The following is a 15,056-nucleotide window of genomic DNA, read 5'->3' as shown; positions in this document are numbered from 1 at the left end:
GTGTACTAGCACATATAAATATATAATAATATATAATAAATTCCATAACATTACTTCCCATTTTTACTTCTTTTTCTCAGAAAAAATTAGCTCATGAGTGGAGAATTGTCCAAGATCATATAGGACAATTAAATCCAACAACAACATGTTCAGTGTAGTCTCACCAATAAAATTTTGGAAAGCATGAGTGTACGTAGACCTTATGATCTTTACCACAAAGATAAATAGGTTGTTTCTGATAGACCCTCGACTCATCAAATATAAGAAGATTAAATCACCCATACATAATTGATGGGGGAAACTCAACTCCCAACCCCCATCCCACACACCGAGAGACCTGTCAAATCTTTGGTCTAATTAAGTCAACTCTGAAATCTAACTCATGAGGTGAGAATTGTCCAAAACCATATAAAACGTGATAATATAATATGCACACCCAACATCAAGTAAATAAAGAATTGGGATGAGTCTAACTCTGATATCATATAAAAAAATTAATCCTAAATTTCCATCAACCCAAAAAAAAACTAGCTAGTTGATTAGGTAAGAGCTTTCCAAAATCATACAAGGAGAACAAGTCTCCCATCAAAGAACCAATGAGGGGAATACTCAAATGATCATCATTAATGTCTATGGAGATGATCAAAGAAAAATGAGTACAAATATTGAACACTCAAACTATTTTCATACTATATTTTTACTTCCAAATGTTCAACAAGTAATTAATTACATGATGGATCTTTTGCTTGGAGAAGATTGCTCCATTTAGCTAAGAATTAAAAGCAATTCCTAAATCTGCATGGTGCTATCAATGGCATAAGCCTAGGAAAATTAATAACTCATTGATGATCACTCAATTTTTAGACATTATTGTACTAGCTGACCATCATCATTTCTTGGCATGTGAAGATCAAATTGAGGGAAAATGACACAAAATTTGTGGATTAGAAAATAATCTTTCTTGTTTACTTATTTTGAAGCTAATGGAACAAAAACTAGAAGAACAAACTATATATGTATCAAACGCAAACGCATTGAGCCATAACAACAACAATAACATAAGTCAATATAATCCACAAATGGAGTGAGGAGAGAGTAGAGTGTTCGCACACCTTACTTCTATCTCGGGAGGTAGAGATGTTGTTTCCAATAGACCATCGATTCAAGGAAAAGGATATCGAAAAAGAAATAACGAGTGAAGAAATCATGTCAAAACAATATACAACATTTTGAGGCACAAATGTTTCTTTAATAGTCCAATATATAGCAATAGAAGAACAAAGTACAACTTGCAAACAATGTTCATATACCTACACACTAAAAAAGTAAAAAGATTTTCACTTAATGTGTGTAAATATATGCTCATATTTCTTGAGATAGATATTAAAGTATTTCTAAAAACAAACTTAAACATTTTACTCACCAATTGGTCCCCTATTTTCCCCTTTTGCCTTCTGAATCAAGCACTTCAATGAGTAACGTAACCACTTTTCCACTTGATCTTTGTACACCATGACCATTTCTTCAAACTACTAAGTATAGAAATAAAAATTGATCTCTAACGACAATTAATTAATGATTACTATAACCAAGACGAAGCTCCAAATCGAGTTCACTTTCATCCACATCTTTCTTCCCTCCTCCTCCTTCTTCATCATCATCGTCAATAAGTGTAGGTCCAATTCTCAAACTAAGGTTATTACCATCATAATAATTGTCATGCCTCGTACCCGATCCATCGTGGTGATGATTATAAACAAGTTGGTTATAACTAGGGTTTTGAGGTAATTGGAAATGAAATTGATAACTATTAGAATAGTGATGATGTTGTAATTCATCATGACTTGAAATAGGTGCATAGTTATTATTATACCTTGAATTATCAAAGACATAATTAGCTTCTTTGGATAATAATTTTGTTGAAGATTCTTGATTATTTTGCTTGGCTTTCAACTTGTCTTTTCTATGAATATTCATGTGACCTCCTAAAGCTTGAGCATTTGTAAATCCTCTTTTGCAAAAATTACACTCATAAGAACGTCCTATACCATCGTTGAATTTCTCCGATTCGCGATCGATCGTCGTGTCTTCACTTGAGCTATCGGAATAGTTGTTGATCTTTTCGGATGCCATTTGATGAAATAATCGTAGCTAGAATTGTTGTTTTTTCAAGGTCGGAAAAATCAAAAACAGACTCGAAAACGAAACCCTTTCTCTTGTGTTTTTTGAAAATGCACTTTTTTTTTAGGGATTGCAAATCGATGTAGTTTTTGTAATTCTTTAGTATAGTTGAAATGATCATTTTATAAGGACAATGACAAGGACAATAGAGAAATTTTTGTTTAGTTTTTAGGTATAAGGTTATTTTTCTTTGTTTATTGTAATTTTAGTTGAAATTTGGACTAGTTTTACTAGCCTGCCGGCTTCCTATATACTTGCTTTCAATTATTCATTTATAAAAGGGAAAATTACGTGTATAAGCAAATATATATTAGCTAATTAGTTAACATAGATATATATAGTTTGTCTTAATTACAATTCGCGATCTACTTTTAGTTATAATTACGCGGTTCAACTTTGTAGTTTCGTATAATTCGGAATTTGTATAATATAATTTGTATAAAAATGTCACACTTTCTTATTTATGTAAAAAAAAAAATGAATCTTAATTTTTTTAAATTTTAATTTAGCCTAAATGAGATGATTTAACCATTTTAAATCACAAATTTGAAAAGTCTTTTTTTCTAAAGTTTTATACCAAGATATAAATTGAGGTTGAAAAAAATATTATTTAATGTGTTATAATATGTAGCTTGTACATGTTATTAATTTCACTTAATTATACACAATTTAAAAAAATTATTCACTCTATTTTAATTTGTTTGTTTTTAACTTCTTTTTTTAAGTTCGTTTAAAAACTAAAATATTTTTATTTATTGTTAATCTCTATTATATTTCCATGTCCCAAATCTTTATACGTGGGAATACAGCCACACGTGCAGCAGTGACTAAATCAGCAGTCACTAGTCTTACTCATAAATTTAGTAATTTTTCTTACGCCATAATTTATTTATTTGTTTTGTCTTTTTGTTCTCTAAGTTTCAAGAGATTAGACTCATCTGATTAGTATGTTAAATTAGAATGTTCTAATTAAGATCTAATCTTTTCTTAGATCTCTTAAATGTTTTTTTTACTATTACTCCATTTTAATTTATTTGTTCTACTTTCTTTTTTAGTTCGTTTAAAAAATTGTCTCTTTTTTCTTTTCACGTAGTTTAATTCAATTTTTCACGTGTCATGTTTAAGGCCACAAGATTTACACATTTTTAATTTTAGACCGCAATATTTAAAAAAAATTATTCACTTCGTAAAATTCATATCAAATCAAAACATGATAAACAAATTGAAACGGTGGGAGCAATATTTACTTCTACAATTACTATATTTTTTTATGACTAAACATGATCTTAAGGAGACTAATTACACTTCCGCGATGCCACAATGATGTCAAATTATATTCATTCAATTCATCATTGATATATAAAATATGTTATTATGAATTTAATGTATACCAATTATCATATGTATACCATGTGAAAGTGCCTATCAAGATCATTCTCTTTAGCCCATAATTGAATTCTACTTTCTCACACCTCTTATTAATAATAATATAAACAACTTTTATATTATTAATGCAACTTAAACGATCATTACTTTGTTTTTTCATGTTACTGCGTCAAATTTTGGTATTGAGATTAAATGTTGTTGTCAACTTTATCTGTATTGAAAATATTAATTTTCATAAAATTAATTTGCTTAATGGTGATCTTCTTCGAATTGTCCTCCGCCAAAGAAGTACATAAAATTCTCAGAGTCTCACAAATCTTGGAATTTCGTCCTTAATTTCTACTACATAATTATAATAATGAAGCCTTCATGAGCTCTCATATAATTATAATAATAAAAAAAAAATAAAAAAAAAAATAATAATAATAATATTATAATTAAAGTTCATATGATCATTTGACTCTAAAAAAGATAGTGACAAAGAAACATAAGAGTATTTCTTTTGTGATATACATTGTCCTTTTCTTTGGGGCTTTCTTCTTTAAGGTTACCCTAGCAAATTTGACTAGATCAATTAAGAGTTGATGCTTACACTTCCCCATTTTGAACTTTAAGGAAAACGAAAACTTAGAAGAAATAAAATAAAAAAAGATAGTATAACACATTGTTAGGGTTAAGAGCTTGTTTCGATGAGCTTATAATTTATGGCATATAAGTCGAAAGTCATAAGGCAAGATTTTTAACTTACACCTTTTAAAAATAAGTGCTTAAACCCCATCTTCTTATCACTTCGACTTTGTGATTAGGAGTTGATATATCTCTCGTTACAAAAGTGACTCACATATACCTCTACGAGTCCTACCGTTTAATAACGAGGGTTATATCAACTCTAAATCGCAAAGTTGAGCTATATATCAAGCCCTTTCCCCTTTTTTATTTTAACTAAAATACTTTTAAACATCGAAAATAAACCAATTCAAACTGGCTCTAATGAAAAATAATGTTGATTATAACATGTCTTGTTGCGCCTCCATAGCTTTGCAATAAATTAATGATTAATCGGCCAATGACGCGTTTAATTAAGGATTGAAACAATCAAATATTATTATAGTTTTTTTTTTTTTTGACAATGTCTTAATAACGAAATTAGTGTTAGCAGACGGCAAATTTAGTCAAAAATGCAAATCCAGTTAAGATTACAAAGATTTAAATATTTAGAGGACAAATCGAAGTTTAAGAATTAATGAAAGTTACACAAGTGGAGTTTCTAATGCATCTTATTGAATTGACCAAGCCCTTTAGTGTTCTTTTCGAATTCCATTCATTTTGAAACAACTTCAAATATACGGTACGTTAAGACAAATATCATAAATATATTTCAAAAACATATGAACTTCTATCATATGTGAACTAGAGACATATTTATCTGAAGTTGTGGTTTGTATAACTGCAATCACAACTTCAAACACCGCATATCTGAAGTTATTTAGAAATAAGTAGATTAATGGTGATTCCAAAATTGGATATACGTCCACTTTGGCTCATTAAAACCAAGTAGCCCATCTATCAATAGTTGGGCTCAGATTGTTTGAAGCCCAACTGATTATAGTTTGGGTCGACAAACTCCCAATTAAGTATTGAATTTGGGCTTTCCAAGTTTTTGCAGTCGGAGAGCCCATACATATTATATAAAATTGCCAATTTAGAAACTAATTTAACTTTGGGAAAATTGTATGAAATAGCAAATTATTAATTCAAATTAAATGTTATAGTCATAGTTTCTTTTAAGGAAAAACTACACAATATAGCAAACATTAATTTATATTTAATGTATATAGCTATAATTTATTGTTTTTAAGCTATATGGATATACTTATATATTAATTAGCAAATTAATTAAACATGAATTGTCAGATTTAAAAAAAATTATAATTATTAAATAGGAAAGATATCACTACTACACACCTAATAAATGTCATACGCATGTTTTATGATGTTATGTTCCCATGCTTACCTTATTCAGTATTTTTTCCTTTCAGTATACATGTATCAATGTCTCTTTTTATTATTTTTCCTCTAATTTTCTTCTAATTCAAGATCCTTTGCATGATTGTAGGAACGATTTTTGTGATTCATCTTCATTGGGTATTTTCTAATTGCATTTTTTTTCTCGTTTATATGAAGTTTATATTTGTATACATATATATGTTTACTTAGTTTTCATAGGGTTTTTTTTGAAGAAGTTATTTTCACCAGCATTCAAGTATACAATTTAATTATGTTAAAATTCAATTTGATACAAATGAGGTAATACATGAATACATTTCCTTCTCTTGATTACACATATAGTTGTATTTGAATGTTGAACGGAGTGGAATACATACACATTTGAATACTTGTTATTTTTTTTTATGAATTGTCCAATTGGAAATACAAGTGCATTTGGATACATAAATATATTACATAGATTTGGAAATACAAGTGCATTTGGATACATAAATACATCACATAGATTTGAATGTATACATATACATCGCATCTATTTTTTATAGAGTGAAATACATATACATTTGGATAATCATATTGTAGTATAGTTTATTGTCATTTTTTTCTAGATTGTCCAATTGTATTGAGCAATTAGGGATACAATTATGCTTGTCATGGAGTTCGCGCATTTGAAATCAAAACAAACAAGATTCATTCACAATTACAATAAATCAATTTAACTAAAGAAATTTATGTGAAATACCTTTACTCTTGAACAAGAACAATAGCGATAATGAAAACTTGTGTACGATGTATCCAATTTTTCTTAAAACTAATTGGAATCCAAGAGTATACACATTGACTATGTAATCATTAGTTATTAATGTAATAATGGAAAGTTTAGAATTTCTAGGACATAATTAAAGGGATTCAGTACCATAAATTACCTTATTTAATGCACTATAATTTTAATTGTATCACTGTATAATTAAAAAAAATACACAAATACAGCTAGATATTCATATCAAATGTAGTCATTTTTAGTAAATAACATACTTATAGCTATTGAACTTCAATAACCTATAAATAGTCATTTATGTAAGTTGCTCTTATTTTAATTGTAATTCGCAGCAAACATCCCATTTTTTTGTCATCTGATTCGGTATACAATTAGCATTTTATACATTTCGGTATAAAATGTATAAACGTTTGTATTTTTATAAAGCGAGAGAAAAGTGTATATACAAATACAAATACATATATTTTCGTCCTATACACTTATAATTATACAAATATAGATATTCTAATACAAATTACAATGTATAAATGAATTTATACAAAACTGAACAATTTGTATAAAATTGGATGTTTGTAGCGAATTATACAAATCAAAAGTTTCATAGTAAACAGAAAATTTGTTGTGGAGCGCAATTATGCAAACTATAGTTATAACATACAAATATGATTTTTATGTTTACTATATGTGAAAATTGCTCTTTAACTTTTTAAATTATCATTTTAAAAAATGTGTTTATTTAATTTTCGCCCCTGCCCCCCTCTATATATTTGATATGATGAAAAATATTTAATATTAAATAGGAAAAAATGAGTTCCCTTTACTATTGGCCAATTTAGAAACTAATTTATACAGTAATATTTTCCAAAACATTTTCTCTATCATGGCAACACTTTTGTGTATATCACTACAACAAAAGAGATATTTAGTCATTTTTCTTTCACCGGCAACAATTTTTGTCACAAAAATATTTAGCGACAATTAAGTTAAGTATAATTTACATAAATTTCATAGTGTTAAGAGCTAATTACATTATTTCCCTACTCTATTTTATAAAAATCTCTTAAAATTTATGGATTCCAGATAAATCACTGGGCTTCCGGATACATTAGCAGACATCCGGATACATAGGTGAGGGATGTATCAAAGAGGGGATAGGACATCCAAATACATCACTAGACTTCCGGATACATCAGCAGACATCCGGATACATAGGTGAGGGATGTATCCGAGAGAGAGGGCAGAGATGTATCTGAGAGGGGGATAGAGATGTAATAGCAAGAGGAGAATGATGTATCCGAAAGGCGATTTTTGAATCTTTTTTAAATGGTAGGGAATTTTAGAGATTATGGTAAAATAAAATGTGTATTTAGGTAATTTTTTCTTAAGTTAATGTCATTGCATCCATAGTCACTAAAGACTTTTAGCGATACTATACAAAATGCTGCTTATTATTATTCATATTTATTATTATCACTAATTATAATATAACAATAATAATATTATTATCACAAAATTCTTTATTTATCGTAGCGTGTTGTTTTGTTAGTGAAAGCTAAGCTTCGTAGGGGTGAATTATTTGGGTGAAGTAAAGAAGATATTGATGAATTGCTCTACCTTTTCCCATACCTTTTCATTTTCAGAGTGTCACTATAATCTATAGTACAAAAATTTAGCATCGATTTTCGAGCCTGAATATCCCACCTCGTGATGAAAATGAAAGGGATCGAAAACTACCACATTAAACTACTGGATAAAAAACTAAAAGTAAACATTATATAAATTGTTCTTTTTGTTGTATAAGAAAATGTAATTAATACGTTATAAATAGTTTGTATTCAAAAATAAAAGATTTTTTATTTACCTCATGTATACCAAATTCTTACATTTTAATATATAGTCTTCTTTTAAGTACTTTGTTAAACAAAAATAATATCTAAAATATTATTTATGTATAATCTAAGCAAACATTATAGATGGATGTAGATAGGTGTTGGTGGTCGCGACTCGCGAAGGAGTCGACAACCAGAGTGGAATGTCACTTATATATGGTACTTGTCTTGTTGGGATCACTACTTTGGTCCGAGAAAATCATATTCAATTTTCAAAAAAGCTTGTTTATCTAGTCTAGATAAATGACCGGATCAAAACATTTTGACCAACCATAAATGACCTCCATATGAGATAATTAGCGGGCTCGAACCACTGACATTCGTTGTAGAGTAAACCATCACTTCTTAGGTTCCCCGACTGATTCTACCATAGATGTGCTTGGCTTATAGCCTATAGGTATGTGTAGGTGCCCTTTGTCTCTCTTTTTATTTCTTATATCTATATAAAAAAAAATTATTTGAGCTCATAACAATAAAATAAAATAATTCCAAAAGAGCATTTTTAAATTTTGTTGTTGGACTTTTAGTTTAGAATAGCAAGACATGGTATGATGAAAGAACACAAGAGACATGACGTTTAAAGGGTCAGAACAATTCAAGTGATGTACTGTCTTCAAAGATCATTGTCAAGGCTATTAACTCACACATTTGAATGTGCCATTTTGCATTCAATTTGCTTTGGACTCATCATTCATCACTTCCATTCAAGACCTATAGCTAGACTTTTCTTTGACCATCACTTGCTTTTCTTGTCTCGCACCACATCAAGAATCTCCGGATCATACTTACGGAATTACACTGAATGATTATTATTTTTATAGTTAGTAAAACATTCAATCGGGAAATTAAGATTGACTGAGTTATTATAAGAACGTAAAGCCTTCAATATGAAATTGACCGACTGAACTGGTTCGATCCTAACACCTTATTTGATAAGATTAGGCTAAGATTTTCGCGTCTATTTAAAAGCGATGATTTTTAGCCTGACATAAATATGTTTGTTGACCTTTGAAGCTTGACCGAGGTTGGACTAGGCCAATCAACGGGCCAAGCTAGTGAAAAAAATGTTTAACATTTGAAATTTAAAATATATATATATAAAAAAAAGTAAATAAGGAACTAAATCTAATAGAAGTCCAAACTCAAAGTCTATTTATGGAATCCATCAAATTAGAAGCCCAAATTAAGTGTTAAATGTTAATTACTTCTTTCATTTCAATATTTTAGTTGGTTTTGACTTGACATGAAGTTTAAGAATTAATTCTTCTGAATCTTGTGATTTTAAACTAAAAATATGTGACGTATACCAACATGTCACTTAATCATTTGATATTAAACATGTCATGCAAAAAAGATATGTTTTTATTTTTTTCAAATTGAAAAATAAATATGGAAATTTGTATTAATATTGAAAAAGTTCCAGTCCAGTCCGCTGGGTTGATCATTTAACTAATTGGATTGACTAATGTTTTTCCAAAACATTAAAAATTGATTTAAGGGAATGCTACGTGTCTATATATATATTCTTCGGTCAACTAATTTATCAATCTGGTCAAGTATATACATCTTATACACAAATACATATGTATATTATATGAATATTTGATGTAATGTATGTATCACCTATACATAATTATGACTTAATTAATTTAATTTAATTTAGTTTAGTTTACTTGAGCATCATGTTACTAACCGCCCATCTTTAATTAACTAGCTTTCGATCCATAAAATTTTATTTATTTAATTTGTCCATTGCTTGGCCTATATATAGCATCTTTTGCTATTTTGGTTGAAATTTATATTTTTGTATTGCTGTCCTTTGCAACTCCATATTATGGTAATTTTTCTTAGTCAATTGATACTCTTTTAGATCTAGAATAGGCACATAATTAGTTTTTATCAGCACTTTTAACCTGTTATTGACTATCATCTCTATTGTACATGTACATTTTTCTTTTCATAAACAAGGATATTATATTAATAATAATTAATATGCATCATTACAAGATAGTAACGGAGCGCCCTGATCTACATATTATTCATGGATGTTCCCTTATGTCTTTCTTTTTTTCCTTAAAGGAAAATTTATATAACTTACTTAATAGACGGAATACATATACATCTTGGTTATTTAGACCCTTTTAAGTCCTTTATCAAGACGACTCTCATATTTCGTATCAATGAATAACATAGAAAAATGTGATATTTAGTACTTCCTCTGTTCCATTTTATGTCACACTCTTTTTTTTTAGTCTGTCTCAAAAAGAATGTCACTTTACTATAATTAAGAACAATTTAACTTTAAAAATACCCTTTTTACTCTTAATGAATTAATTTTCAATCACACAAATATCTAAGAATTGTTTTAAACCACAAGTTTTAAAAATCTTTTTTTTTTTCTTAAACACAGTGTCAAGTCAAATAGTGTCACATAAAATGAGATGGGAGAGTATAAATTATAGAATCTCGATCGAAATGAGTGAATCATCGAGTATTTGAATGCAAGTCATGCCAGAAATTATTAAGCTAAGGGTAAGTCTGCTTGGACGCCACCAAAAAAGTCCTCTAGTGGTATTATTAAGCCGAGGAAAAAAATTTACTAACTTAAAGAAATTCAAACTGAATATCCAAACAGAACTTTAACATAATGTCAAACTAATTTGAAATTTCATATCACATATCCAAATGATATGTCTATGTGACATACAAAACTACACCTACTAGGGTGTGGTTGGGGGAATATTGTCAATGATTTATAGTTTTGTCATTAGACACTTTTTCCCAAAATCTGATAGTTTGCATGTTCCCGACAACCTCTGGGTGTCAAAGGGCATCATGACATTACCTAAAATAGGGAATGAGAGCTGCTTTGGTCAGTAACATTATAAACAAGTAAACAACTTTCCATAATTAGTACAAAGGAGCACTTGTATACTTTCCCCTATTTTTTATTCTCTTATATATATACTAGTATATATATATATATGATTTAATATACAGTACCTACCAAGTACCACTTCTTATTCAATGGCAACACTCAATGACGGAGGTAGAATTTTCATTAAAATCAATCAAAATATATAGACATAATCGATATGCATAGTATGACACCATGTATGATATGAATTTTCTCGTAAGACGCATGTGTCTACTTGTTCAATTTTTATACAAGTTTAAGTATCTATTTGTATACACCAAAAGTTGAAAGCTATAGATGTCCGTTAAGACTAAGTTAAAAGACATATTTATGTATTATACCAAATATATAAGCCGAATATAATATGAGCACAAATTTTAATGACAAGAATATTTTTAGACCAAACAATTAACTGGGGATATTTTTATTAAATTTCACATAATTTAAAGATATTTAACCCTATTCTGTAATATTTATCAAGAATTTTATCTAATACTTATCTAAGACTGTTTTATATAGTACAAATCTTTTATGCATCAGGTGATATAATTTAGCTCTTGTTTGACTATATATATTGAAGTTGAGGCTTGAAAATATGAGTTTTTACAATTGTGATTTATGAACTTTGAAGTTTGTGCATCGAAGTGAAATTTCTCTCAAAAATCGGCTCAATTTTTGAGAACTTGAGAATTATTTGAAAAATAAAATGTACTCTAAAGTATATTTGAAGACAAGTTTTAAAATCTCATCAAAAAATTATGATCAAACACCAGCTTAAACTCTGTTTAAGAAAATGTAAAAAGGACAAGAGGCAATAATGCATGACTCATACTAACTTCTATTCTAGTACTTCATCACATAGAATTGTCAATTCTTGAAAATTAAAGTTTTCACAATGGTTAAGGAAATATTAAAAGTACAACATATTTATTCAGTTGGTCCTTATATAAGCTACATGATTTTTTGTAAAGCTCAGAGACATTTTTTTTTTTGATTTTTATGTCTAGAGTTTGCATTAGAGTTTCGATTAAATTCGAATCGCTTATTTCAGGGCTTATTTGGGGGTGACGCTTCCAACATAATTTTCTCCATACTCAGGATTCAAACCCTAGACCTCTAATTAAGGATGAAATAATCTCACTACTGCATCACAGCCCATGTTGATAGTTCGGAGACTTCATTAAATGTTGGAAGCTATATAGTATATTTATATTTATCTGGCATGAAAACATTTTAGCTTACTATAGTCTCCAATATGATAAAAAGGCAATAAGACTTTATATGCAAAAACTTGTTAGTACCTTTTTATGTGTTTATTGTCTTTATTTTTCAGTCAACTATACTCATTGCCTAGAGGAAGTTACTTAGTACAGTAGATATGATATGTACTGTTGGTATATATAATGCTTAACTCTAAAGTACAATAAAAACTTTTTTAAGGGACATAACAACACCCTTAGTTTGAACTTGTTAGAAATTGAAAATTTACTTAAATTAGTGATCTCGATCGACATATTACAACGAAATTATGTAATTTTATTACATATGTATATGTATAACATGTATTTGTGTATCAAAAAACCCTAGCAATTACTATCCACGCATGCAGTTGATCGTACGTACATCCACCTTATACTTTGAAATAACACATACATATGTATACATTTACACTCATATATTGTTTTTGCGCGATTATTGAAATGTTTTGATATTTTCTTATGGCTTCCTTGCTTTTCTCACATTTCAAAGTTATAAATTATAGTACATAACGTGTTTTATTATTAAAATTATAAAATCTCATATTTAGAAGTGGTTCACCTATAAATATAATTTAAATAATGGTTCAATCTTAGGGTGGAGGTAGGTATATGAACCCCTTGGTCATAAAATTCTATTATTTAATTTATAAATAGTTAAAATTATTTTTTATGTATATATAGTAGATATAAACCTTTTTTAAACTTCTTCATGTATTTACATTTCATATTTTGAACTTTTTAACAAAAATTCTGTCTCCACCACTGATTCAATCACGAAGGCTTTAAAAGTGAACATGAACTTTTCTTGTAGTAATTTAATTTAAAGAAAGGGTGGTACTTCATGTCGATTCACTTTCCTGATAAATGCAACATTTTTCCATGTGCACCAATGCATTTTTACATGCTTGCAAGGCCATAAAAATGAAAATGATTGTCCTTTCTCAAAGTTTGTACTTAGTGTAGATCTAGGAGTTCATTTACTTGCTTTGTCTAATATAAATTTTATCAATTCCAAATTACTAGAAAGTAATGCAAAGTATCAACCATCTTGTTAAAAAGTTTTGATGAAGATGACATAAATAAGTCATGTCTAACTAGGCTAAAAGGTCGTTCAATGCACAAAGCATCTCGTTCACGTTATAAGGTCCACACTCCAAGGGGGTCTAGCATATCCTAACACAAACATAAGTAATTGACTTCACAACTCGAACTGATAATAATCTTTAGTCATCAAATAAGAACAACTTTATCGTTACTCCAATAAGCTTCCTCTTATGTGTCTAAGTAGACTTATACTATGTATAAATATAAACATTATATCTTAACTATGTCTTTCTAATACCCTAATTTCTAGTATTCGATCATATATGCAGACTCTTTACACAAAATATAACCACTTAAACCCATTAAGTAACACATAAAATCATATAGAAATAGCATACATGAACTAATTATTAACATATTAATCGAACTCACTCAACTGATCAAGATTTCAAAACTAGAAGAAATTGAAAAAATAAATAGAGGAGAGAAAAAGAAACACAACAGAAGAGAAGAACCTATGATTAGCTTTTCGAGAAATTTCAACTTTAGATTCAAAAGCTTAAATTATACTCCATATTTACATTCTAAAATGATAAAAGTAAAAGAAACAAACTAAAGAACTTCAATAACAATATTATACTTAGAAGACATTAATTTTAGAAGATTTACTAAAGTTACAATACCTACATACATACCATAGAAATCAAACATTGAAGGAGACAATAGTAATTAATAAGAAATTAATCTAAAATGAAACAACAATATTATCTTAGCTGTCTTCATGGCAATCACATCTTTCCATCTTCAATCTCAACTAAAATAGTGTACTTTTTTGTTAGACTTTCTTTTATTTCCTTTTTTTTCTTCTTAATTCTTCTTGAACTAGTAATTAAAAAAGCAACAACAAGCACCACAAACCTTAAAGCATTAGAAATTTATTCTAAATGTAACCAAGTCTAAGCTCCAAATCCAAATCATCTTTTGATTCACTAATCAAACCAATTCCCAAATCCAATCTCAAAAATTCACTCCTCTTGACCACTTCACTACATTCTTTTCCATTTTCCTCAAATTTAGCACATCCCATTTTTGTCAAATCTCCATTTTTCATCTCATGAGAGCCACCGCCCGCCGCGGTAGAAGAAGAAAATGAATTAGGAGATAATAATGGAGGTAATGTTGAAACAAAAGGAGGGAATAATTTTGTTGAAGGAGAAGATGGTGATGAAAGAAAAGTAGGGTTAGGGTTAGGGTTAGAGTTAGGGTTTGGATTAGGGTTAGGGTTTGATTCAAGAATTGTTGGTGATTGAAGTCTAAGCCTTGCTCTATCTCTTCTATGAACATTCATATGACCACCAAGAGCTTGAGCTGATTTAAATTCTCTTTTACAAAAGCTACATGTGTAGGATCTTGGTGGCCATAAAAACCCTCCAACTAAATCTCCACCTTGATGATCTACATAATTATTATCCCATGAATATTCTTTAACATTCTTCATGGTTTGGTGTTTGTTGAAGTACTTGCTACTACTTTTTTCCATGGCCTATAAAGACAACTAGGAACAAAATTATTTTTTCTCTTATATTTTAGTGTTT

General features: G+C 28.8%; 2 protein-coding genes across 2 annotated transcripts; both read right to left on the bottom strand.

Moving 5' to 3' along the window:
• Positions 1-1,572: 1,572 nt before the first annotated feature.
• Positions 1,573-2,133, bottom strand: LOC125870090 (transcriptional regulator TAC1-like). The gene has a single exon (XM_049550449.1). The coding sequence runs from the start codon at positions 2,131-2,133 to the stop codon at positions 1,573-1,575; it is 561 nt and encodes a 186-aa protein (XP_049406406.1).
• Positions 2,134-14,401: 12,268 nt separating this feature from the next.
• On the bottom strand, positions 14,402-15,056 carry LOC125871567 (transcriptional regulator SUPERMAN-like). The gene has a single exon (XM_049552193.1). It carries the CDS (start codon positions 14,999-15,001, stop codon positions 14,402-14,404), a length of 600 nt encoding a protein of 199 aa, XP_049408150.1. The 5' UTR covers positions 15,002-15,056.

Source organism: Solanum stenotomum, chromosome 7 (assembly GCF_019186545.1).
Source record: "Solanum stenotomum isolate F172 chromosome 7, ASM1918654v1, whole genome shotgun sequence".
Classification (NCBI taxonomy): domain Eukaryota; kingdom Viridiplantae; phylum Streptophyta; class Magnoliopsida; order Solanales; family Solanaceae; genus Solanum; species Solanum stenotomum.
This window is presented reverse-complemented; position numbering and strand designations above follow the sequence as displayed.

What these genes read in the sequence shown, in the direction of transcription:
- LOC125871567 (XM_049552193.1), bottom strand. Translation starts at nt 15,001, where the DNA reads ATGGAAAAAAGTAGTAGCAAGTACTTCAACAAACACCAAACCATGAAG.
- LOC125870090 (XM_049550449.1), bottom strand. Translation starts at nt 2,133, where the DNA reads ATGGCATCCGAAAAGATCAACAACTATTCCGATAGCTCAAGTGAAGAC.